The following is a 26,204-nucleotide window of genomic DNA, read 5'->3' on the forward strand; positions in this document are numbered from 1 at the left end:
CTGTTTACTTCAAATACATGTAGGTTGTAACAGGATCAGATGGAATGTGTCTATATGTTCAAAAAATAAAAAATAAAAACAGACATCTGAGGGTGTGCTTGTTCTGAAAGCAACCATCATGGCCATTGCAAGTGTTTGTATATACATGTGTATATAGGTGTATAGGTATGTACATATATATATATCTATGTAGCCAGTGCCTTAAAGCCAGTAGTCCAGATACCAAAATTTCACTCTTAATGTCAAGCAATTCTGCCTTTGTGAGACAAGCTTAAAGGTAACTAATGAACATATCTGATGGTGTTCTTCTAGTACAGGTGCATGAGCACTCTTCCTTTAAGGCAAACCCCTACAAAAAGTTCAGTTGGTGGTATGCTGCCTGTGGGAAAGTGGAGCAGGTGGAGTGACATCAAGAACTCTGGAGGAAGCAAAGAAAACATCATCACTATGATCTTATTATGAGTATCTATCCTCCCACCCTCAAATGATGCAAGGATCTCAACAGTTACCTTTCAGGCATTAGCAATGAAGGTAGATATTCACAGGCCATGGTTTGGTTCCTGTATTAGTAAACCAAAGAGCATCCAGGGATGTCGGTGGACACAGGAGTGCAGGATAGTGCTAAAGTGATGCTAGTAGTCCCACACTTGCTGTTAGTTTCTGCTAATTTGCAGTTCCCTCCCTTGCAATTATTTATGGGCATAGAGTTTGGCAGTTAGGAGCTTTGCAAGTACTTCCTAATAGACAGTTTTCATGCAGCCACACTGTTTTCAAGGAGTTTACTGGAACAGCTGCACTTTTCCATACCTGTTGGCTGCAGTGCTTGGAGATGTTTCTGGGTACATTTAAGTAACTAGATCTGAAAAAGCATGTAAGTTTCACAGTAGAGTCTGATGAATAAAACTTCCTCCAACAAATGAATAAAACTTCCCCCAACAAATTCCAAGTGTAAATCAGTGCCATGCCAGAAACTGTATATCCCCTGGTACGAGAACTGCGAGATGTGTGAAAATTATGCCATTAATCTCAATGCAGTGGTGGCTTAGTCATCGTGTTTGTTTTCTGCTAGCACCTAAGGATCAACAAAAGTGTAGGTAATACTTTTTCTGAAATGCTAACAGACCGGAAACACTAAAGGCAGGCAGAACAAGTAAGAGAAAGGTACAGCATGCAAAACTGTTAGCTATGGCATTCAGCTAATCTATATTATCTTTCTAATCTATTAGCTAATCTATTTCATCTTTCTTTATATGCTCTTAGATTCCAAATCTTAAAGAATTCCTGATCAGGGTCTCCTTAGTCCTTTCTGAAATATATTTAGACATTTAAAAAAAAAAAACAAACCTGTTGTGTTCTGCAAATTAATAGAGTTTTTTTTTAAGTGTTCAGTCTTGATCCATTTCTGCCTTAATTGTAAGCAATGTTAAGTTCCTGTTGGTTTTCAGTCAGGGCAATGCTATGCTAGAGCTGAGCATTTCTCATCTCCCCCTGCACCCACACCTTCCCCCCCCCCCACACACACACACCCCACCCCCCACCCCAAAAAAAAAATAAAAAATGAATTGCATCTAACAAATACAGCCTATTTTATATATTTGGATTTGTTAGAGACTTTTCTGGTGGAAAGGCCTACTGAACACAAGGGAATTGATAAAATAATTAATTTGTTGTGTAAAAAAAGCAGGGTTCTTACAGACTTTCAAGATCTGGATTAAGATCAAGGATTAGGATTCTACCTGTCATTTTACCATACTGTTGAAACTAAAGGTTTTAATCAGGGCATTGCAAAAGTTGGTGGAAAGATTCCTTTTGAGTTTAATGGACATTTGATTCAAGCTTTTGAAGTTTAACTATTAATTACTGAGTTTATTTGGTAAACAACAAATTGAAGTTAGTTCCTGGCATATTTTTGCTTTGGAACATAAAATAACTAAACTGACAGTTTCTTGTTCTTAGCAGGCCCTATTTAATCCATTGCTAAGTAATTGTTGATTTTGTGTTTTTAATTGTTTATGGCAAGTGCTTTTCAATTAAAAAACGTAATGTATAAATAATTGAGGGAAACTCAGCATATGTTCATGAGTATCTATGCAGAGGAAATATGCCCATTTAAGCAGAATTTCCCCAACTGGTTTGCCTTCAGGCAGAAATAATTTATATTTAGATTTTAAAAATAAAAAATAAAAATGCTAATGTTGCTAAGTGAAGTACTAAAAAAAAGAAAAATGTATAAAGGCAAAACCTAAAGTTGCTTCTGAAAATTCTCATGCTTTTTTGAGTAATTTTTGTGAATTTGTTTTAATTATGTTATCATGTAGTGTCTTTTGCTAGGAGATTCCTAAGGATATCCAGAATAAAATTCACCCAGGGGATGGGTGGCCCACATGCCCCTTCTACATTAAGATAACTGTATACCATTGTCTTGCATTGTATTGCATTGCATTGCATTGTATTGCAATTGTATTGCATTGTATTGCAGGTCTGCCAAGTCTGTTTAAACAGCAAATCCTCATTGTGCTGTATAATGTAGAAACGAAAAGTGCACCTTTACTGTCCGATTGCAAAATTAGACATGGCTGGTAAATAAAATAAACAAGTGGGACAACATTTATGAAGTGATAAATTTCTTCACTACACGGGGTGCAGAAGTGTTACTGATAACAAACAATATTGCTGCATTTGATAAACTAGCCAACCTGTGTATTTAATGATATGTTTCCACCATAGGGTGTATAGCCAGTATCTAGAGGTCCTTACTGTTGTATTCACAAGTGCAGGTCTGCCAGTGGAGGAGGGAAACCTAAAATGGATCATGTTTCTTTTTCAGAATCAAAAGTCAAAGCAGGAGCTCAGCTAATAAAGGCATTTTTGGTTTAATCTATCCTTGCATCTGTGAGATGCTTCTTTGTAAGGAAGGCCAAATAAATTTGTGATCTTTGAGAAGAGATTAGTCTCATTATTTCCTTTCTTCTTTCTTTGTCTTTATATTGGGGTGTCTCAGAGTTTTGACCAAAAAGAGTAAAGGGATTTAAAGATACAAATGTCAATGTACTTCTTTAAATTAGTATTATAGGAAGCCTGAGTGCTGGTCAAAACATGACAGTGGTCTAAATAAGGTGAATGTTAGGTCTACTGATTTAGACTGTATATCCTTTGAGGCTGGAACCAACTTTTTGTTCTGTGTTTATACAATACCCGCTTCCTTTTTGCTTCTGTAATACCTGCACTTGGTTGGATTCAGTGTGTGCTGTGATAAACTGAAAGATTTATGTGGATGTGCTGTTGACTGCTGTGGACTTCTTACCAATTCTTAACAAATGAAGGTGAAGTTCACTCCTAATCCACTTGGGGGACAGGATTATCACATAGACTTTTTTCCTTTGTAGACTAAGTAAAAATGTCGTTTTCTAGTGATTGTTCTGTAGAAGTCGCATAGCATGATTATCTGTACTTTTAGTTCTTCTTATATAACAAAACACAACCAGAAGTAACCAAATACCATTGATCTGACATGATATCCCCCACTCCAGTTGCGTATCCCAGATTGCTAATTTCTAAGATTGATCCCAACCAACTTTTTCAGAAAAAGGACTTTACAAATAGCTCAGATTTGAGAATTTATTCACAGGTTTCCAAATCCTGTACCTTTGGCTGCATATACCCATTGCTAAAATTTATCTTTGAGCTTATGTAGAACCACTTAAAAAGAGTCTCTGCATTAGGGAACTTTAGAAAGAAGTGTTTCCTTAATGGAAATAGAGTTCTGCATGTCCATTTTGACCTTTTTAAATGCTTTTAATATTTACTTTTCATTATATAAACTGACTGTAACTTCTATTATTCTGCATTTGCACTATTTCATAAAGCAGTTATATTTTTTTCTGATTGCTTAAGAATTGAATGCATGAGTTAGCTAGGAAAAAAATAAAAATAAATGTATAAATAAATATAAGTAAATAATTTAAATGCTTTAAGTAGAAAATTACTAGGAGATCAAGTCTTCAGATACAATGCTTTTCTCTGTCAGTCAGTGGCTGACAGAAGCAGCCATAAATCCAGATAGATTCTTGGGAAGGACAGATTTAAAAGGCTTATTAAATAATTGAGCTCATCCTCATGCAAGTACAGAATGTAGTTCCCAGATAAATGACATCTTATTATTACACGGTTGTTACTAGTATTGAATTGGCAGGTACTGTTTTAAGTTGAAGTTACAGAAATTGTGTGTTTTCAGTTCAAATTAGTATACTCTAAAGAAAGTCTGAAAAAAGCTTATAAAAACGCAATGTGAAAGCAGAAAGGGCCTGTTGAATTGATCAAAAAATATTCTTCAAATAATTTTTATTTTTTAAGAAGTGTTGGTAGCCAATGAAGATGTTTTGAGTAACAAAACTCAACAAGACTTCTGCAGGGTTCTTATTTTCACTTCTGAAAATTAATACCGTGAAAATGTCTTCATGCTTCTCCATCAGTTGATTTAAATCAATGTTTATTACCACTTCCTTGTGCGTAATAATATTCTTTGCATTAGGAAAAGAAAATCAGGTTTGCTAAATCCTTTCACCAACACTACCATGTCCCTATGCTCATTCTTCAAATGGAGAATCTTTCTGTTTTAATATAACACCCAGGGACAAGTCTGTATTCTTTGTAATGAAAAGCTTTTCAAAATATTCATAGCACTGCAATAGTGCTAATTCTAATCTGTGTAATTTGTGTTTTCCATAGAAATTCTATCACGTATGCAAAAAAAAGAATACTGTTTTGTTTTTTTTTAGGTATTTGGTGATTGTAAAGCTCAATTCAAATAGTTCCTAAAATTACTGAAGAAAATATTACTGTTGTTTACATTGAAAATTGAAAGCTATCCTATCAGAAATATTTTAGAAAAAACATTTTATGTGCACTTGAATATAACTTGTAGCACTCATTAATTGTTTATGTATACATATCAATAAGAATTGTGTCCTTTATTAAAGTTTGTTGTATCAAATGTTGTCCTGTTTGCTTTATGTGCATGTTCATAAGACTATGGCATCTAATGAAGAGATCTTTTTAAAGTATTGATAGCCATGAGTAAATTATACTATGTTTGATCTGTGTTAAAGATTCAAAGTCCAAGGTCTTTGAATAGAACTTAGGATAAAAATGTAATTAGGTTACATCCCTAAAGTCTGATATATCTTTAAACAAGACTGCAAATGAAACTTTATTAAAACTTCAAATGAATTATTTCTTTGCTTTTTTAATTCTTCTCTTTCATGTCTATTACTGACATTTCTGCTTGTATTTTACCTGTCTTTTCCAGGTATTTTAATTATTTACTGCTTAATGAGTAGTTCTGAGATGAAGCTTCATTCAAAGCTGCCCACTCACTAACTTTTTTTTTTTTTTTTTTACTTTTTTTTCTTCAAAGCTTTGCAAGGTCTTGGAATACTGCAGCTGAATCTGCAGTTGTCATCATATTAGATAAACTTTCCTGAAGGAGTGTTTCCCTTTAGTAATTGATAGAGGAGATGCTATTTCCAGAGGTGCCTTCTCTGTAGAACTGAGAATTGATTGGAGTAAAGCTATTGTCAATGGGACTGCGTTTCCACAGCCATTATCAGTAATGTGTAGAATTCATATGTAAAACAAACATTATGGAACTATTAATAAAAATATATCTTACTCTTCAGAGAATCATATAAATCAAGTGGAAAGGGACCTCAGGAGGTCATTAGTCCAACCTTGGTGCTCCAAGCATCCTTATGAAGTAGATTATCTGCACAACAGCTCTGGTGCAGGAGCATTACATCTCATATTAAGTTTATAACTTGATGTTGTGGAAAGTAAGTGGAGTAGGGGTAGAATCTGAATAAAATCTAATCACTAAAAAAATTATTTAAACTGAGCTAAGCATTTGATGTGAGTTAGCAAAAATACAATTTCAAACGAAACTAATCTGCTTCAGGGCCACCTTCTGTATTTAAAAGATAATGATCATATATCCTTTTTGGATATATAAATAATGATATAACTTGTTTTCATTTGGTTATATCAACCCTTTTTTTTTTTTTTTTTTTTAAAAAAAAAAGTCCTGAAGAATAAAACCGCAAAACTTGTCATATTTCACTGTTCATCATTGCATTTTAACCTCTCTCTCTGCATTTGGTACCTGCATATGAACACTGAAATATTTGTGAAACATCTCACTGAATGCAGGCCTGCTCGTAATCAGAGGCTGTAGCCCTAAACTGTGAGCTTTCTGAATTTATTTTGCATTTTATATAGCCTCTGTAGGTAGGAAGCACTCTGTTGATGCTTTGCAAGTATGAAAACGAAGTCTTGAATGTTACCAGGAAGCAAGAATTCTCTTAAAAGGGGTACACTGAACAGTACTCAGCTGCTGTTCAGCACTGTGTCTGCAAAGTTCTCCTCTAGATTACAGTTGATTTATATCAAATAGTATTTGTTTATGTACAATCAAACAAGTCAGAAGAAGACATTTGACAAATGCTGCTTTCATAGAATATGTTAACCTAAAAAGTTAAAGGAATTTTAATTGTATAACAAAATTTGCAATGTTGGTTCCTTTGAACATGGATGTGTAACAGAAGAGTTAGTAGAATTCTCATATATGACCTGTTCTCTTTTTTTCTTCTTTTTTTTCCCCTGTATTTGGGCACTGGTCTTGGAACAGTACGTACAATTACTGTTGCAAAGTCTTCAGAGATGCTAGATTTCATCGCAGACCTTAACTTCTGTGAAAATCCCCAAAGCATTATTCTTTCCTAAGTAAGTCTAAAGCAAAGGGAAAAAAGTAAAATAATGTGGTTTGGATAGTAAGTATTTATAGATGTGTTTCTAACTTCTGGAATCGTTTAAGAGTTACATTTAGTGTAAAATCACTCTTTGATTTATTATCACCTTCCATGTGTGTCCGTATGTTGTCAGTTTTGTCCCACTCTGTGAAGTACATGCAAGCTGTGTGCACATACATTTTCAGGAGAAATTGTGTAATGACACCAGATTTTCTTTGTAGGCTTACTGTGAGTTGTGGCAATAGGTTTTGAGAAGTAGCAGTATGTCTCCTAGTGAGAATATTAGAAAGGTTTATGTAGAGCCAGAGGCAATTTAAGAAAGCCTGGAGCTAACCAAGAATGTTGAGGGTACAAAATTCTCTAATTCGGTGTAGTAACTGGAAAAAGGCAAGAGAAGGATATTTGTTCTGGGCTCCTCTGCACCAGTGCCTGTTCCTCCTGTACTTGCCATGCTTTCTTTTAAGAACAAGAAGTTTTTTCACAACAGTTCTTGATCTGTTAATGTGCACTTCTGTTAATCCAGTTTTTCCTCTTGCTGGTCCACAGAAAACTATCCACAAAGCAGCTGTCGTTTCAGCACATGGGAATCCCTTCCTTGTCTACAGCCTTTGTAGCAGAACCAGTGGAAGGGATTAGGGACAGACAGGCAAGCAGGCACCAGAAGTGGTGGTATGTTTATGAGGTGTCCCTTAAAAAATTCTTTAAACAACATCTTTTTAAAGCATTTTTAATATCTTACATTGATGATATGCTGTAATACAGTACAATAAGGGATTGTCTCTACTCTGCTCTTGTAAGATCCCACCTGGAGTAAGGTGTTTAGCTCTGGGACCACCAGAATAAGAAGGACATGGACCTGTTAGAGTGATACATACAGTATCACTGTACATAGTGATCTAGCTCTCACTGGATTCCCGTGATTTTATTTTCCTTTTGGACAACAGATAGTTGCTTAACTAGTGTCAACAGAAATTATATATATATATATTAAAAAATATATATTTATTTATTTTTACATTGCAATACCAAGGATTAGCCCGGCAGTTCTTGGCCCAGGCAAGTGAGCATAAAATACCATCTTCTTGCATTGCAGTCTCAGTACACCAATGCCATATCCCAGGCTGTGTGGTGCTCAGCTTTCCTCCTATCTCCTTTCTTTTGATCTTCAAGATTTCTACTGCTCTGGCAAGCTTTCAGTTGACCTAGAGCCTCTTATATATACTTTGGGGAGTATATTATACTCTATATAAGTAGAGTTATGCTACTGGTGTGTTGTCAAAGTGGGAAATCGGTCAGGATATGCTATGATGAACAAGCATGTTTGTTACAGTGTTCTTATTAACTGCCTATGTCATTTTGCTAAAAATCTCTGTGGCATCTTTCTAAACAATGTTGTCAACTCCTGTATAGTAGATGACAATAACTGTTTATCTTGACAGTGCTCTCCTTGATTTATATCTGATGATCAGTTGTGTTTTAGAGGGACCTTGCAGGACTATGGAAGAGAAAAGTTTTATCCTAAATCTTTTTCATAATTTTGTCTTGCTGTTGCAGATTGCTGCATAAACTTGGGGTTTGCATCTAAGATCAGTTCCAGTGACTTACGTACAGTTAACTTGACCTCAGGAGTCCAGGGTGGTTCAGCTACTTACTGAATGAGAACTTGCTTTTCTGGTTATCATGAGATTTTTGTTTGACCGTCCAGTGCGTGTTGAAGACTTATAAACTCTGTAGATAGTGGCTCACATTGGAAACTGCAAGATTTTTAACAATTCCAGCCTGAATAGTGCTAGCATAGTTATCATAACTGAATGTCAGAAATAAAAACAATACAAATAGTTCAAGCAGTTAAAATGAAATGTAAACATGTATCTTCTTAAATGGTAATAACATTTTTTTCCTTTTTTTTTTTTCTACCATTATCTGTTGCTTCAAGCAGAGTTTATGTCCACACGGTATGGTTGAAAGAAATGATTACAAAAGATATCCTACTTCTAGACTAAAATATGCTGCAATATATATGTAAAGCTTTATTGTTCCTTTTGGTTGTTGTTTTAAGCTGAAGTGGAATGTTTTCTAAAGTCCTCAACAAATGTTTACAATTTAAAATTAAATGTGCTTTCTGCATATACCAGTGCTGCTGAAGAAATGTACCTAACAGGCCTGTCACTTTTTTATGCAATTGTTTCTGTGGCATTATTTTCATTGGTAAATGTACAAGCTGGTAGAAAAGGAAATCATTAGGTGCTCTCAGTACTGCTGAGGCATGGAGCTAGAACAGGTCAGTCACTGCATTTTGCAGATTGTGACATTTTAAATTACCTGTTCACTACTGGAAGCGATCTGTGGACCTAATTAACATCTCACCTAATTAATGTCAGAATTGTGTATAAAGAACTCTAGACAGTTTTGCACTGAATTTATTTATTCAATACCGTATTATTCAAATCTGCTATCTTTAATTTCTGTACTGAAAACTTCAGGTTTGTGTGCTGTTTTCTTAAGTGGGAGTAACTCTTTTTTTTTTTTTTTCTTCCCTCCTTCAAGTAATCAATGCACTGCTGAATGAGTTCATTTTAATGCACTCAATCATGCCTCTAATGTTTGTAGCTTACGGGCGCAAGCATCAGTAATGCAGGAATGTTATATGGCTTTAGTTTGGGCCATTTCATAAAATATTCATGGAATCAAAAATGTGCATCAAAATAGCGGCTGGGAGAATTACATTTATGTGCCTGCTTTTATGGCAGCTTCACATTTAAACCCATTTGTGTTAATATCTAGTCAATCTTTCTACTCAAAAAAAAAAAAAAAAGGCAAAATAGAAGTCACCATTTTGGTTGAAATTTCCTGAAAATATCTATTTTGATATAACAAATGTATACTTTGGAGTAGGTTTTTGGAAGAGGAATTATAAAAGAAGTTTCAGATGATATGAAAATGTTTCTCTTCAGTATTTATGAAATTACATTGAGTTCTTTTGTTTGAATGAATAAATCTATTTTTTGACTTATAAGCAACTAAGTTCAATGAAAGCCTTAGCACAAATCTTTGTTCATACATACATAGTTGCTGTGAAGATGAGCATCGTTGCCAAAATTTGATACGTTACTGGCTGAGTCATGTCTTTGTCAATTATATCATTTTGATATAATTGTTTAAAATTGATTCTTTATCCCAAAATTATATTATGACAGTGTTTACCTCCCATATATGATTAAACTATTTCAGATAGGGTTTCTTTTGTTATGCCCTGAGTTCCATTGAACTATAACACTTTACTAGTGATGGTGTATATGTTGTAGGAGCTTCATTTCTGCTTTATGATTGCTTTTATAAAGCTGGATCTTGAGAATCTTTGATACCTCTTCCATTTAGTATGCACTGAGCTAATTTCTGTGTGGCAGTGGGAAGAATAAATAAGTAATTGCTGTTAATTTTGTTAACTGAAAATAGTTATACTCCTTTCTGTCAAATTTTGCAAGTAGAATTTTCAAATATGGATTTCCTAGAAGCAATTTTGGATGTTCTCTTTGAATTCTTACAGATACAAAGGATATAATTCTACAAACTATTTCAAATTATTTTCCTACTCATTGTTTTTCTTCTAATTTTTCTTTATGCTTTTTTTTTAATTGACGACAGAAGTCATTTAAAACTCTATGTTGTCACTGCTCAGATTATTTTTTCTTATTCTCAGAAATGCTTTTCAAAATGTTTAGTAAGCATCCACCTCTGCCTGTGCCTAACAGTTACAATAGTTAAGAGTTTAAAAATCAGAATGTGCTGGCCAGAGCAATTCCAACTGAACCAACTCATCAGAGTAAATAAACCTGCCATCCCCCTGAAGACATTATCTTTCCACAAGCATTTGAGGTTCACATAAATATTATTGATTAAGTAAATAGTATGGTATGTCATTTGCCAATGAGAAAAAGGGATTTCAGGTGATTTTGATGGAGAAATGAATTTCGATATTTAAAATGTTTCACCCTCCACAAATTTGAGAGGTCTGCAGGTTGCAAATTGCTAGTAAAATTGCTAGTATTTCTTGAAAGAGTCTTCAGTCAGCAAATTTCTATTTATATAAGGGCTTTCAGGTCAGGAATTCCATCCCTCCCTTGTTTTAGCAAATATTTTTAAAAGTAGCTTTTTTTTTTTTTTTCTTTTCATCATCTTTTTGGCATTTTTGTGATGTAAATGCATTGGGGTTTTTTTCACAGTCTTTATGGGTAGTTAATGAAGTATTTTAATTTAATTCCATTTGAGTGCTACAAAAAAAGAATATACTACTTCTGTGTTTTGAAGCTTGATGTAGATGGATTGTCCTCTAAAGAGTTTTCATTGAGATCTGGCAAAAAGGATGCCAGCTCAAAGCTCTTATGGTTAGGCCAACTCTTAAGAACTATGGGGTACATGGAATATATGAGCTCAGTTTCCAAACTGACAAACTTTTCTCAAGGGGATGTTGCAAGTGAGGGAGCATGGATAGGAATTAGCATGTCTGATCGTTCTGACAATCTAAACAATAGTTCTGAGGGATGCACATGTAGTTAACATGAATGTCTATCTAAAAGATTATATTTAAGTGTCTTAGGACAAACTCAGATACTCCTGTTCGGTTTCAAATTATGTGTCCAGGTGATACCATTCATTTGTTTACTGTTTCCCATTCTTACTAGAAGTTTTTGAGTTATACATGAATTAAACTCTTTTATTCTAGAAAATCCTTTACAGGTGTGGTAAAACTAGAGCACATAAATGCATGGCTATATCCTTTGGAAGAGACAGTTTGTTGGTTTGTAGACTTTGGGGAGAATTCCAAGGAGGACACTATTCTTGTGAGTATCCAAGTGGATAGAATGCTAGATCAACTTGTTGAACTTACCTTCCCATTCTTTGTTAGAAAGCCAATACCAGTTTCTTCAATTAGTATCTAAGGTCTGTATTTAGCAACTTGGGTAACTGCAATTCTGTTGATTTCTGAGTTGGACTTCCCCTAAGAAGTTATCTGGATAGGCAGAAACCCAAATAAAATTTGGAATTCTCTTTAGAATGGAAAGTGATCTGGGTTTAGCACATCTGCATCTCCATTTCTTGTTCCATCTACCAGCACTCAATCCTTAAACTAAACTGGGTTTGGTCATGATAATTTCACTTTGCATTTCTGTTTGTTTGGTGTTGTGTCAAGTACATGATATTTTGGAAAAAATATATACATGTTTTCCTGTCAGTTCATGGGGTCTTGTACCTACTGTGGCAGTAAGACTTTTTCCAATATCTTGGGCCATCTCTTCAAAACGTGTCCTCTGCTGTGGCAGAACCAAGTAAGGCAAGCTGTAGGATGTCCTCCCTCACAGCTGGCACTTCACTCTTGGGCACTGTTGGGTTGGCTGGAGGCCTGGGGGATTAGCCTTGTTTTGCTTTACAGTGCTTAAAGCAGGCCGTTCTCTGAACTTCTCTCCCTTCCTTTTGTACAAATAGAAAACAGGATCCTTCTTCCATCCTTGGCTCTCAATTCTTTACCAGTTCTTTTTGTAACTTGAATGCAAGCACTGTAAAAAGCTTTCAAAACAGTATCCATTTTTTATGGATCATGTTTCAGAGGAGACGTTAGCTGCAAGCACATCTAAACAAACTTAGTTAATTGCCTGCTTCAGCTTTTAATAGAAATAATAATTGATATATTGATTATCCATGGGATGTAACTCCTCCATCTCTCTCTCTGACACAAAAACTGGTGAAAGAAGGGTTACCTTCGCAATTCTCCCGTGCTATAGAACATCCTTAGTAAAACAGGGTACTGTGTCCAGAATGTGTTTTGTATGCTAATGATCTTAACCTACCTGCTTTCTAATAGTTTTCCTCTAACCTTGTTTCCTTACGTATAAGAAAAAAACATGTTCTTTCAAGGGGCTTTGAATTTCCACTGTCTGGAAAGCCTGGATATTTCCTAGACTACATGTAAAAATCTAGCTGAAGCTAGCAAGGGAGGGAGGAATTAATTGCATGTTCAAGTGAATTAAACTTTTTCTTTCGCCTTAAAGATGTTTGAGTAGCTTACATTTGAAGACCTTAAAGTGTGTTACTCCAGGCTCAACACTTAATGTGCTAATGGTTCATGCCCTTCCAGTAATCTTACAGCATAGACTCACCAGAGTTGGTCTACTAATAATCCTTGAATAAAGGATTTGTTTTTCTTTGTCTTTCATCAATTCATTTATTTAAATAAAGGTTCTTTTCCACAGTTTTGATACCTCTGTTTTCCACATTGCAACAGGTTTTCATTATGGAAAAGGAAACTTGAGGAACAGATTGAGCTGTGATGGCTTATGCATACATGTGATTTTTTTTTTTTCATTTGAGATCCACAAAGGCTGTCTTCATGAATCTGTAATGGATGTATTTTCTAGAAAATTCTGTCTTAATACCCTTGGGATCATAGACGTTCAACATCTATAAAGAAAAACTAATTTAAAATGTGAAAAGTTTAAATTGCAATATTACTGGTAGCTGAAATTTGGCAGTATGTTCCAGCACCTTAGATATAGTTAGACATTGAAGATTTCTGAAATATCAGTGAAATGATTGGGATGCAATTTACTTTCTAGTGATAAAAAATAATTATACACTAATAACTTTTCAAAATGTTGATTACACTGATTGTAATTATGAATCACATTTTTCAGGTCATGTCATGAAGGCTGCTGAGCATTATGAAGCATTTTATCAATTAACAGAGGGCTCAACATGGAAGGATGAGGCAGGCCGTACTTACAATTCACTGGCATGTGAGCACCTTTGGAGAATTTATACATTACTAGCAGACAAAATGCTAGAAAACAAGGAACAAGAACAGGCCATCAAAATGCTAAGAAAAGCTTTCATAATGACAAAAGCAGGTAGGTGTAGAATAACTTTCACGTGCCTCTATTTGATGTGCATGCCATGATTTTCCCAAGATTGAAGTAGGAAGTGTCAGGTGTTCAACTGAGTGATTATTTCCTTTGAAAGTCAAAGGCAATTGCTATCATTACGCTTCCAGATCTCACTAAATCAGAAAGACCTTGCTGACGACAAAGAATGGTTTAGATTCCTAAAAGGAATTCCAAAAACCCGATATTATGGGAAAATATTATGGTATTAAACAGCGAATCCATAATCAGACATTAAGTCACTGATGGAAGTTGAGGGTTTTTTTGTTATCTAGTCACTGTTGATTTGGCAATATTTGAGTGATATTATCTGCTGGGTGTCTGCCTTTTCATTTTACATAGTTAGTTATTACTTGCAAATAAACACCATCTTCCAGACTTTTTAGATAGTTTACTACTACTTAGTTGTCAAAAGATGTTTTTAGATGTTAATTTCTACAGGCTTTGCTTACAAATTATTTTTTAATAGATGCCCATGTTCTGAAGGGAAAATTTTTATTATTCTATTTTATATTATTAAACAGTTCACAATCAGAGAACAACACATTAAATTGACTGTTCTGCATTACTTACTGAAAGATACTACTTTACTTTTATTACTTACTGAAAGATATTTTCTCTGATTTTGTAGAACTTTCTTATTGAACTTTGTTTAAATCCATGGCCTGTGTTTTTAATTATCTATATAGAAGCAGCTCTGTTTTGGACGGATAAAAAGATATAAATGGCAAAGGTAAGGGAAAGGAAAAAAATGCTATAGTATGTCAATATCTACATCTTGTTTAATAAACCGCAAGACCTGTCTGTGCTAATGAAATTTTGCTAAGACTGCACTGGTGACTGTAACTTCAATCTATTCTTCAGGAGGTGATAAAAAGATGGAAGGAGAGGCTGCATATTGCTTAAGTTGGGCGTATCATTTTGCTGGAGAAGAAAAGACAGCATTATCAGTAAGTTTATTTTAAAGTTGCTTTAATTTTCCCAATGCTTTTCACTGCCTCCTTGGCATCGTAGGAGTTTTATATAGCAGAAAAGGTGTGGAGAGGTTTGCCTCACAGACCTTTTACAGCTGTATCTAGTTCTGCAGACAGACATCCAAATGGCTTAAGCAACTTTGGTTCCAGTGAGTTCCAGAACAAAGTTTATGTTTCCAGGCGTGGTTCTGTAGAAATAATACAAATCGACAACTCAAGTTACATGTAACTAGCTTTTCTTTCCAGTATTCTTACACACATAAAATAATTGTGCCTAGTTTAATTTAGCTATGATTTTATTAAAAACAACCCCTCCCCCCACACACACACACACACAAAAAAAAAAAGTTGAATGTATTTTGGTACAGCACATTTGTGAGCAACAATTAAAACTATGTCAATCCACACGTATAGCTTTTCAGATTATGTAGAACAAATATGAATTACTTTTGGTGTGAAAAGCTGTAGTGCTGATGGAATCTCTTCTGCTGAGGCGTGATTTCAAGTTCCTGTTCACGTGTTTCCCGTGAGCCTCCCATACACGATAATTCAAACAGTGAGAATTCTGCATGTGACAGCTCTGGAAGGAGGGTTCTTGTAGTTCATCTTAGGTCAGTGAGAGAAGAAAGATAAGCATCAACTTGACTTGTCTGTGCCAGTCATCAGAGAGGTCTCAGTTTTCAGTGACCCACTTAAAAATGTGGGAAAATGTATTTGTCTGAATGTTTTATCCATGATTATTGCAATTAATCAGCTGGACAATTTTTTGTTTCTTTCTTTAACTGTGCAGTGATTCAGTATTTTATAAATGAGCATGTTTCATAGAGAGCATTTTTTTGTGTGTGTGGTTGTATATCCTTCTCAGAAGGAGACCAGTAGAAGTAATAGAGTGAATTGAGTGTGAGTTTAAGGATTGCTTACTTGGCTTCTGCTGAGTAGGGTGGGTTCTAGATTTCTCTTGAAATATGCCCTTATATACTTTTAATGATTGTGATATGATTTTTTCCAAAAGTTTCTGACCATCTTTATATATAATTCTTCAAAGTTGATAGCCTTTTCTTCTAAATCAAATGAATTCTGGAAAGTAGAATGTTTATGTTGTAGATAGTGAATTTCTAGTCAAAGAAGCCGGAGAATCTGCTCTCACATCACTTTCAGACCAAGTCTGTAGCTGAACATGAAAATATCTCAGAAAGAGAAGTCTGCATAAAATTTTATGAAATTGTATCTAAGGGTTGTAACAGCAATAAAAGGGAAGATACTTGATCCCAAGCAATACAGTATGACAGATTAGGATAGAGTTGTTTTTGTGCTGAGTTTCATCTGCGTTGTTTTTTGACCAACAAGTATGAAGGTATTTTTACCTGATCAACTTTTCTTGTTAAGTTTCTGAGAGTCAGAATAAGTTGCGTGGATGATGAAGAGCAGTAAGACAAATAAATATGCTAAACAAAGCCGTTGTGCACATTTGATCTCTTCTTCCCAGTATAAATTCATTAATGAACAAGACTGCACAGTCTCTATGCTATAAAAGGGATCTAACTACCCTTGAAAGTTTCAAAAATATTAGATGTCCTGACATTGTTTCCTCAGGGTCCATTTTCCTTAAATTTTATAGCTACTCCTTTCCCAACATTGCTCCCCCATGTCCCCTGCCAAAAAGTTATAGGAATTTGGAAGTTCCTCTTTTTTTTTTTTTTTACATACAGAATTTATTTGCATATTTATTTTAAGGAATATTATGGAACCTTGAATTTTGTAATGTACTACTGTTAATTTAAAGTGTATACATAAAAGGTTGGGCCTATTGTTTTTATCCTTACAAAAACAGTTGACAGGTATGGAAAGCAATATGCGCTTTAATTAAAAGGGAAGAAAATTCTCTGGAGTACAAAACATAAATAGATAAATTTTATTAGAGTATGCAATGGTATTTTACCTGTAATGAAAATATTAATATTTTGCAATATAAATAAGGATTTCTAAAATAGTGACATTTCCAATAATCTTATATAAGAAACCAATAAAGTACTTTCATTCAGAAAATATGTTGTACATTATAGGACTAAGAAAAGGGGGTAACATTTCAGTTCCTTTTGTGCTTAGCAGTGATCAATATAGACAGCAGTAAAATATCAGTGGTTGACAGTACTGTTGAGCACAAGTTGTCTTCACTCTCCAATTAGAAATCATTGCCTAAAATTTACCCTTCTGTTCTCAGTTTAATGGTCTCTGTATCCAAGGGGAGCTCAGATGCTTACAGAGATGAAATCATTGCATCCTGCTCCCAAAGGACTACTGGTTATCATTACACATAACATGCAGACAATACTGCTAGGAGCCAGTTTGCCTCATGGTAATATGTAGTTCATCACCAGCTTCTGTAGCATGCTAAAGAGGTCTTGCCACACAGCTTGGGACTACTCGGGTGTAGACTCAGGGGTCTCAGCAGTTATTTCCCTGCTTTGCATCAGTTTTCATCTTCTTTATCCTTTTGTGCTGTGGTCCACCTCAGGCAGTCTCCTTCTAGGGGAATCTGAAAGGAGCAGCTGTTACAGATACCATTTCCTCCAATTGTTGCCACTTGGTTCCTTTTGCTGTTCAGTGTGCCGCTCCCTCCCCCAACACACACACACATAGCATGCATATAAACTTGTTTCATTCATGTCTTCTTCCAGAGTGGAGAAGCATATGTTCAAAATATTCATTATCTGATGCAGTAATTAAAGGTTGAAATGATTAAGCTGCAGCCTATTACATCAAAAATATGCAGTCACTTTGTATTGAATGGGCTATTTTTGTTGGAGAAGGGTTTTTTTTATTTGCTGTATAATCTAACATAATTTGATTTGGTGTATAATCTGTACAAATTGATTTAATTTTATTTGATATATTTGATTGATTTCAGTGGACCTACTCAGATGTAAAAACATAAATATGTGCAAGTTTAAAAGCCTAAGAACTAATTATGTTCAGTATCAGTGGGCTATGTTCATAATGGTTTTTATATCATCTGTTTTTTTTTATATCATTACCAAGACTATTGGATTTTCCCCCAAATATGGCACAAAATATTAAAAGTACTCATACTATAGATTTTATCTTAAGCCTTATAAATTTCATAAGGGAAAGTTCTGCACCTAGACTAACTTTAAAGTGGAAGTTACTGTTTGTTTTTCTTTATGCTTAAATAACAAGTGAAGTATTAAGTGAGACACGTTTGTGTCATTTGAAATCTTATATAAGGTATTCTAATGATATGGGATTTATATATATTTATATATACACTAGACTCTCAAGAATGCTTCAAAGTGTTGGGCATCAAGGATTTTTTCTCTTTCAATTAGTCGCATCTCAAATTATCAGGAAGATTCCAGTTCTCATACCTTTCTGAACATTTGTTTATTTCGAAGTGTTCTTTCATTTTTGGTGTTGAATCCTGCATATATGTATCCTTTCAGATATGTTACATATTCAAATAATAGAGACGATGTTCTTGAGCACTGAGACTCATGCCAAAATAATGTGGTAATTTATGACATAATGTCACGTGCATCAATTGTCAGAATTATGGTATACAAGCCACAGGCATAAAATTATCAAGAAAATTTATGAACTTATAAAGGCATCTTCACATTCAAAATGACCCTATTAAAGTAATCAGAGGTGATTTATGACCATAAAGTTAATTTCTGAAGAAGTCTGTATGAAAACAACTGAAAATTTTGTTTTAATTCATGCAAGTAGAGAGAATGTAAGTAAATATATCTGGGATACAGATATTCTAAAGTGATTGTTCATAGTATATTTTATCAAATTACATCTGTTATATTTAATTATATACATGATGTCCATGTGTCTGTATGAATTTGCACATCAAGGAGGATCTTAGCAAGTAAAAGTACTCAAAAAGGTAGACTGCATGTTATCCTCTTTTCTCCCATGCATTGTAAAAGGTGGCTGAGAATAGTGAGCATCATTCCTTTGAGGTTTGCTTACTATTCTAGTGCATTGCTAGGAGGCTGAACTTCAAGACATGTTTCTGTGGATGGTGTCTGGATAGAAAACTGAGCTTAGATTTAAGCTTTCGTTGTTTTCACTACACAAAGAAACACTTAAATGGAGGCTCAGAAAAAATGTCAAAAGACAGTATTGAATAGAAATTATTTCAGACTTCTTTTTCATCAGTCAGATTGTCCTTTATCCATTTATAGTGGATATTTAGCCATTATTGATGAAGTATAACCTTCTCAGCGTAGCAAATGGGGTCACATGCTTGAAAAGGCATTTAGCATACAACTTTAATAAAAGCTCTCAACATTCCTAGAGGCCTTGCTTTTGTTGAATCAGTTTTTTAATTGTTCTTAAAACTGTACTCATATATAAATTCTGTATTTTTCATATCTAAGGAATGAAAGACCAGACACAAATCTGAGTCAGCCTTGAAGGTAAGCACTTCTGTCTGATCTTGACTCTGACAGTGGATTATGTACAGAGAAAGATTTTCTTCTTGAGGGTCTGGAATTAGTGAGCTAGTTTTGCAACGTTAAATTTCTTGTTTCTGAGAGATTCCGCTACTGCTAGGCATTGATGAAGATAGGATGAAGAAAGAAAAAGGGAGCAATTAGTACTGGTGGTGAACTTTGCCCTGACAAAATACACTGACTCAAATACTGAGGGAAGTAAATTTAGGAATTAACTGAGTTGAGAATCCTAAAGAAGAGATGAAACTTCAGGGAATAAGTGAATGTCTGATCATTCAATCATTTTTTGTGTTAATTTAGCACTTAATTCTTAAAGTGAAAAGTTTATTTTAATTCTTAAAGTGAAAAGTTTATTTTATTATTTGGATATGGAAGTTGGCAGTCTCTTAGTGAAGGATGAATTCCTTCTGTTGGTTTAATTTGGATAATCATTTTCCTATTTGATCCAGTTTCTTGAAAACCTGATTAAAAATAGGGGAAAAAATAGCAAGTAGCTCTGAGAGGTAATGACATTGTTTTCTTTCAGTACTTTTTTGTGTACTGGACTAATTCACACCTTGGTGATATGGTGTCCACTACAACTGCCTTGGAACATGGTATTATTTTTCTTTTGAGCCTGCAGTTCAAATTATATTCTGCTTGGTTAATGGCATCAGGATAGCTCCCCACAGTAAATTAGAGATTTGTCAAGGTAAATATACCACAATAATACACTTTGTGAGAAAACACTCTTAAATGAAGTGTTGCAGAATTACAGTAGTCAAATTACACAAAAAAAAAAAAAAAAAAAAAAAAACATAGATTTTGAGGAGAAAAAAAAAAAAGAAACATGTAAAACAAGCAAAACTATTAGTTCATGCATTACAAGCCAATCAAAAGATTATCAGATCATTAGCATGTCTTGCCATAGCAACAGTGAAGGTAAATGCAACATTGACTTATCAGCCTTCCTCTTCATGGGATCTCATGTTCTGTAAGACTGGTTACCAAAATGCAGTAGAAGTGTGGACTTTCATCTCGGCTACTATGACTTCAAATGTGATCATATATACACCCCAAAAGAGCAAGAAGATAGTGAGCTGCAGATGTGACCATAAGTTCCATTAAATAAACCTGTAAGACCTTTTTCAAATATTAGGACTATGTGACCACTGGTGTTTTCAGGAATCTGAATATGAGTTTAAAACCCCACTTCTTGGGGCTCTGTGAGGAGGACGTTGTTCGGTTTGTGTGTTTGTTTTTATTTCCAAAATGGTCTGAAAGTTACTGCTTTTATGTATAGTTCTAAAGTAGCATTGTTTAAAACATACATATTAAACATCCTGAATTTAGAAGTTGTGACATTTTCCAAACTTAGAACTCTATTTTTTTTGTAAAATTTTGACCCAGGACATCTATTATGAAATGGAGATATATATATATTTTTTTTTTATTACCTTACACACACGTGCATCTGTGGCCATGCATGCGTGCACGCACTGTGTGAGTTAGCAGAAAAACTGGAGGGGGCTGGTGTGCAACATTAATGAGAATATTAGTGCCAAAGCAAGTGAATAGTAGTAACAGATATTATCCTAAGATCAAGAGAACTATTCATAAGATTCCAATCATTTCCATAATATTGTAGCTTGCTATTATGATGTCTGAACTCAAAAGAAGCAAAATGTCACTTACTGGAGGTTTGCTTAGGTCTGACGTGCTGAGCATGCTCAAACGTTGAGGATGAAACTATAAAATCTTCTCAAACTGCTCTGCAAGGGAATAACAATATCTTCCCATTCATTTTTCACTGAGGCGTGGAAGGCAGAGCAGTTTGCAGTCATGAATGGAGCCTTTGCTCTGCCCCTAGCTCTTTGGCATAGCTAACAGGATGGAGCAGTACTGTGTGCTGGATATGACCACTGGAGATAGCTCTTCCTTTTGCTTTTCCAGGCCAGGTAGGAGTCAAATTGTGCCCACAACTATACCGTGTCTGTTTTATGAGATATAGGGTTACAATTCATCTATTTACCCGTGTTGAGTTTTTTTTCTAAAACTCTAACTGCTGTTTTCCATAACTTAAAATACAGGATTAAGGCAGATATTTTCTACTTAAGATGTTTTTTTGTTTTTTTTTTTCTACAGTATCAAATAAAATAAATAAATAACTGATGATATACAAGTTTGCATCTGGTTCATTCCCACAGGCTAGGGAAAGAAAAGAGAAAGCACTGTATTTTTTAGAGATGTTACAGAGGTTATTTACTTCATCTACTTTAGACTATGCTGGATTTCTCGCTTAGGTGCGTTAAACTTAGGAACCTAAATGCTGCATATAATTGAGGGAAAGAGATAGTTGCATCTAAGTGCTGTATATTATCTGAGAAACAATAGTGTGAAAGATCTTAAGAACTGCCAGTAATGTGTCGGTTAGAGAATTTACACGTATTATAACTAGAGCTGCAATAAATGGATGAAAAACTTTAAGAAATTTTTAATTCTATTAGATAATTTACTTAGAGAAGTCAGGCCTTTCATATGTTTTGAGAAACAGAGCATTGGCACCCACACTGTACAAACTTTGGAATTTCAGTTCTTAAATACAAATACATTCATCATCTGAGAGGCTTTATTTTCCTTCATATAGCTTATTTCAAATGATCAGGCTTTTAAAAATTCTATAAAGTAAGGCTTTTCAAATTAAATTGGTTTCTCACGTTGGTACGGTTCAAGCTACAGCAAGTTACTTATTAAATGCATTTTTAAATTTCAATACGGTTATTCCTGTTGACTTCAACAAGATGACTGATATTCAGCTGTAAGCAAATGCTTAACAACTTTGCTTGATCAGAACCATTGATGGCTAGGTTGGAGAAGAGGAGGTCTCAATTCAGTCGTCTGATTTTGAAGAATTTCAGACTTGCCCTTTGATAGATAAATAACCTCAGATGTTAAAACACTGAAGTGTGCCACTTTAAAACCTAAAGCTTGCAGCTTTCTCGCTAGAAGCAATTTGTTTTGCTGTTTTGCTTTCAGCTTATGTATTATTTCAGAGCTGATCAAAAGAATTGGTAGCAAAGTGTGAAATAAATTGTACTTCTAAATAAATCGATTTAACATTCCTTGGTGCTTTAAGTGATTTTAGTAATATTAATATTTAAAATATTTCTGTCTGAAATCTTTTTATGACTACATATAGCAATAATGGCCACCATTTCATTCTGCTGTTTTTCATATTAGAATATTACACAGTAAACATTGTAAAAATACTATCTTTTAGCACTGAAATGGATGCAAAAGATTTCAAGTGACTATTTGCATGTAAATGACTCAAGTTTTATTCAGTCAATAAAAACAGTCTATTAATTCTTTTACTACATTTCTCACATGGGTTAAAATTTAAAGAATATGAGGTTTTCAGCTGAATAAGAACTTCTGCTTGACTTCTATATACATATGCAGAAAAAAAATTAGCTGACTTACATATTTTGCATACCTTCCTAGTTTCTCTAATATTTTTCCATAGTGCTATGCAAATCTAAGGGTTTGTATGTTTGCTTTTAGCTAGGAAAACTTTTTGCAATCAAAAATATTAGTTCACAAATGGACTAGATATTAATAAGCACAAAGGAGGATATTTATAGGTACTTTGTCTAAGAAGGAATGAGCATTGAAGCATGCACATGCATACAGTACAGTTATTAAGGTCTTAGGAGGCTACGGCAATCTGACAGCCAGGTACATTCATGTAGGCACAGCAGCGTGATAAAAGCCGTCCAGACATCTGGATCACAGTGCTGCTAATACAAAAACATTTCTGAACAATTCATATAGTTGCACTTACCCAAATATCCAGTCTTGTCCACCCCTTTCTCATTTCTTTCTCCGCCTTTGCCTTTGTCTTTTATGTGCCTGCGGAATCTCATTTTTCCTTTACAAGTCACCTCCATCTGCTTATGTGTCAGAGTGGCCCTCATGCCACACATCATATTGAGGAATTCTCAAGATGAAGGGCTGTATTCACATCACTACCTCTGTCTCAGCACTGTTTCATGCTTGTCACTGCTCAGCACTCAGCGCCACACTGGCTTGTTTTGTCAATAACCATTTATTTGTTGCTGGAATAGTAGCAACCATTACATCTGACCTCCCTGTTTCATCAATTATGGATAGATTATTGGATGTGAACATCTGCAAAAGCTTGCTGTTGAACTTACCTCCTGGCTGGGATTAGATAAAGTATTAAACTGTTGTTTATTGTCAAGCCAAAACTCTACTGGGAAGCCAGGGAATTCCAAGACTAGCAGACTCCCATCAGCAAGTACCAAAAATTGTTTAGTATTGCCACCGTTTCCCATAAGATCGTAGCCATTTATTATTTACACTTATTACTAGTTGTTATAACATACTTGATAAAAGCTCTTGGCAGGCATAGTGTTTCCAGCTATTGTCACATCTGTCAGGATGGAAAGGATACATAAACTGTTTTTTCCTCTTATATTGCTGTTAAAGGGTAACAGATGAAGCTTCTTCACTCCAGACTGTTAAGCCATGCTTTATTTTGAAGAAATATGCCAACAATGGCTGGTTTGGAAAAACATTACGTTCCACTACTAAATAAAGATTGCAACAACCTTTACTAGAATAATGTCTCTTGCAGTAAAGACTTCAAATTGTACAATAATAATAAATGAGAATACCTGGCTTTGAGGTTTGGGTAGGTTTTTACTCTAAAGGACCTGGCTGATTTATTATTATTATTATTATAAGAAAACTATGAAGTGAAGTATAGTAAATAGTAAGATGATGACTACAATTCCTACAAAGTCATAGATATAGGGAATCAGAGTTAATATCACTATAAGGGGTACAGAAGGCCAGAATTAACAACAGTAGTACAGAAGGAATAAGAAAGAGGACAAAAGTTAACATTTATTCAATCATCTGTACATTTCATGGTTTTAAAGTTTTCTGTGCAGCAAAACATAGCACTGAGGGTGAACTTCTGACCTCATGGAAGTCAACAGAAGCTTGAAATGGTTCTGTGGAGAGGAAGTTTTTTAATGAGTTGCTTGTATTTACATATTGTCCATTCAGAACTGAAGCAAAACAACTGTTCTCTGAATATTATGTTAAGTGTACAAACATACTTGATACAGACCTAGAACCCTAGATCTTATCCTGATAGACTATTAAGAAATGAGTGAAACATTAACCTCCCTAGGGTTGTAATCCATCAAGCAGATATAAGTAAATTGAAGCACATATGGCTGTGCAACTTTGCAGAGCACCAGGGTAAATATTACACTTGATGGCCAAGTATAATGGGAAGGAAGAGGAGTGAATGGAGCAATTAATTCTCCAGGAGAGTGTCCTCCAAGTAACACCTTAGTAATAGCCACGTACTAACAAGAAGTCTACGCACTAGCGAGAAGAATTCTGCCAAATCAGGGATTACTCCCCCTTTTCTCAACATGGCATTCAGTTTTAGTATCCCTTAATTGTGGGCATGCAGACAGTCTAGCATACTGTTTCTGGGTGCTCACTGCACCTAAATACATTCAGTGTTTAGCAAGGTGAGGCCTGCCATTCAGTTGACGTTGGTGTAATTATTTTCCCGGGATTAACAAACTCTACTATAATCAGTACATTAAATGAACAATAAAATTTTCTTATTGCTGTTTAACCTCCCTCATACTGTTTTTGCCAAAATAAGGATATATCTGGATTTGTATTGTGGAAGTCTTTGACCTTACTCAGGATAGCCATGGGCATGTTCACCACTTGAAATGTGGCGATGAAGGCTGCACTGGTATCAAAACATAATCCAATTGAGTACAATAAGGGTAAACTCTGATTATAAAGCAGGAAACTTAGATTCAGAAAACTGGGGGAAAGAAATCCAAAAAATTGTGTTAGTATTCTTTTATAAATCAAATGCTCTATCGCTCCATGTGCAATGGAAGTCTCTTGCATAGAAAGAAAATAAAAAATGGCAGTGTCAGGAGGAAACCTGAGAAATATGAAGAAGAAATTAAAGCCGAAGTAGTTTTCCTGCAGAATACTTTTGCGTCTTATGAAACCTCCTTATAAGTGGGGTTCGTAAAAGAAGCTGCAGCCGAATGAATGTACATGCCCTCTCTCTGTTGTGCAGGTACTTCAGCCTCCAAAAGCTTGGCAGATTCACTGTGTAGTGAACTCAGGATAATACAAAAGATACAGAGGGCAACTCTGTGACAGAACCTGTGATTGATTTTTCTGTTGATCTAGAGTGGATGAAGTGTCAGAATTGCAGCACGAGCTGTTTAAAAATCCTCACTGTATTTTTAAATATGCATTTAGGGGGAGCTAAGGGAAGGAGTTTGCGAAACTGCAAAATGCCAAGCATACAGCTCTATTGTCTTTTATTTTCACTGGACTGTACGGAAAAGATTATTTAGTGACAGGTAGGGCAATGTGTTTTTTTCTGAAAGTACGTAAGAGGTACTAAGTGGTATGAGGCCAGGAGTCTCACTCGATTGCATTGTCTGTCTACCAACACCTCTTGCTGGCTCCAGAAATATTACTGTCAGGTGCTGCTACCCAGGCTGGGCCCCGGCCTGTTACTGCAGTGCCTGTCAGAAATCATTAGCTAGTGATCTCTTTGACTAATGGTGCGGTTGATTGTCTGATTCATGTTCAAGATCTGTAAATGAGGCAGAAGCATCTTTACTGCTCACCAGCTGTGAAATGGCTAAACAGAGATTTTCAGAAATCAAAATAAATGTATTTCCAATAAAGTTTGACAACAATATCAAGTGCAAAGCTGAGAGCAGAACTATGTTTTTGCGGTTTTTAAAGTTACAGTATTATAAATCAATATCATCCCATCACATTTTTGTCAGAGTAATGTATTTTACCAAAATGATAAAATACTGGCAGGAACATTAATCTTGTGTTGACTTGGATAGACATTCTTTATTCAACATAAATTCATACCTTCGATTTTTGCTCTTTCATCCATTATGCCCAGATGTACATATCAAGATT

The 26,204-nt window shown here is 34.9% G+C and overlaps 1 protein-coding gene across 7 annotated transcripts in view; it reads left to right on the plus strand.

Annotated features, from left to right (window-relative positions):
* Positions 1–26,204, plus strand: part of TTC29 (tetratricopeptide repeat domain 29) — a 126,312-nt gene that overhangs the window by 36,368 nt on the left and 63,740 nt on the right. For all 7 annotated transcript variants that reach the window (XR_011809078.1, XR_011809079.1, XM_072037405.1 and 4 more), the window contains 2 exons: positions 13,493–13,705; positions 14,603–14,688. Coding sequence is in view for 5 of the 7 variants with exons in the window: in XM_072037405.1 (XP_071893506.1) it covers positions 13,493–13,705; positions 14,603–14,688 (299 nt within the window). In the remaining 2 variants the exon portion in view is untranslated. The remainder of the gene's footprint in view (positions 1–13,492; positions 13,706–14,602; positions 14,689–26,204) is intronic.

This window comes from Anas platyrhynchos, chromosome 4 (assembly GCF_047663525.1).
Source record: "Anas platyrhynchos isolate ZD024472 breed Pekin duck chromosome 4, IASCAAS_PekinDuck_T2T, whole genome shotgun sequence".
In the NCBI taxonomy this organism is placed as follows: Eukaryota; Metazoa; Chordata; class Aves; order Anseriformes; family Anatidae; genus Anas; species Anas platyrhynchos.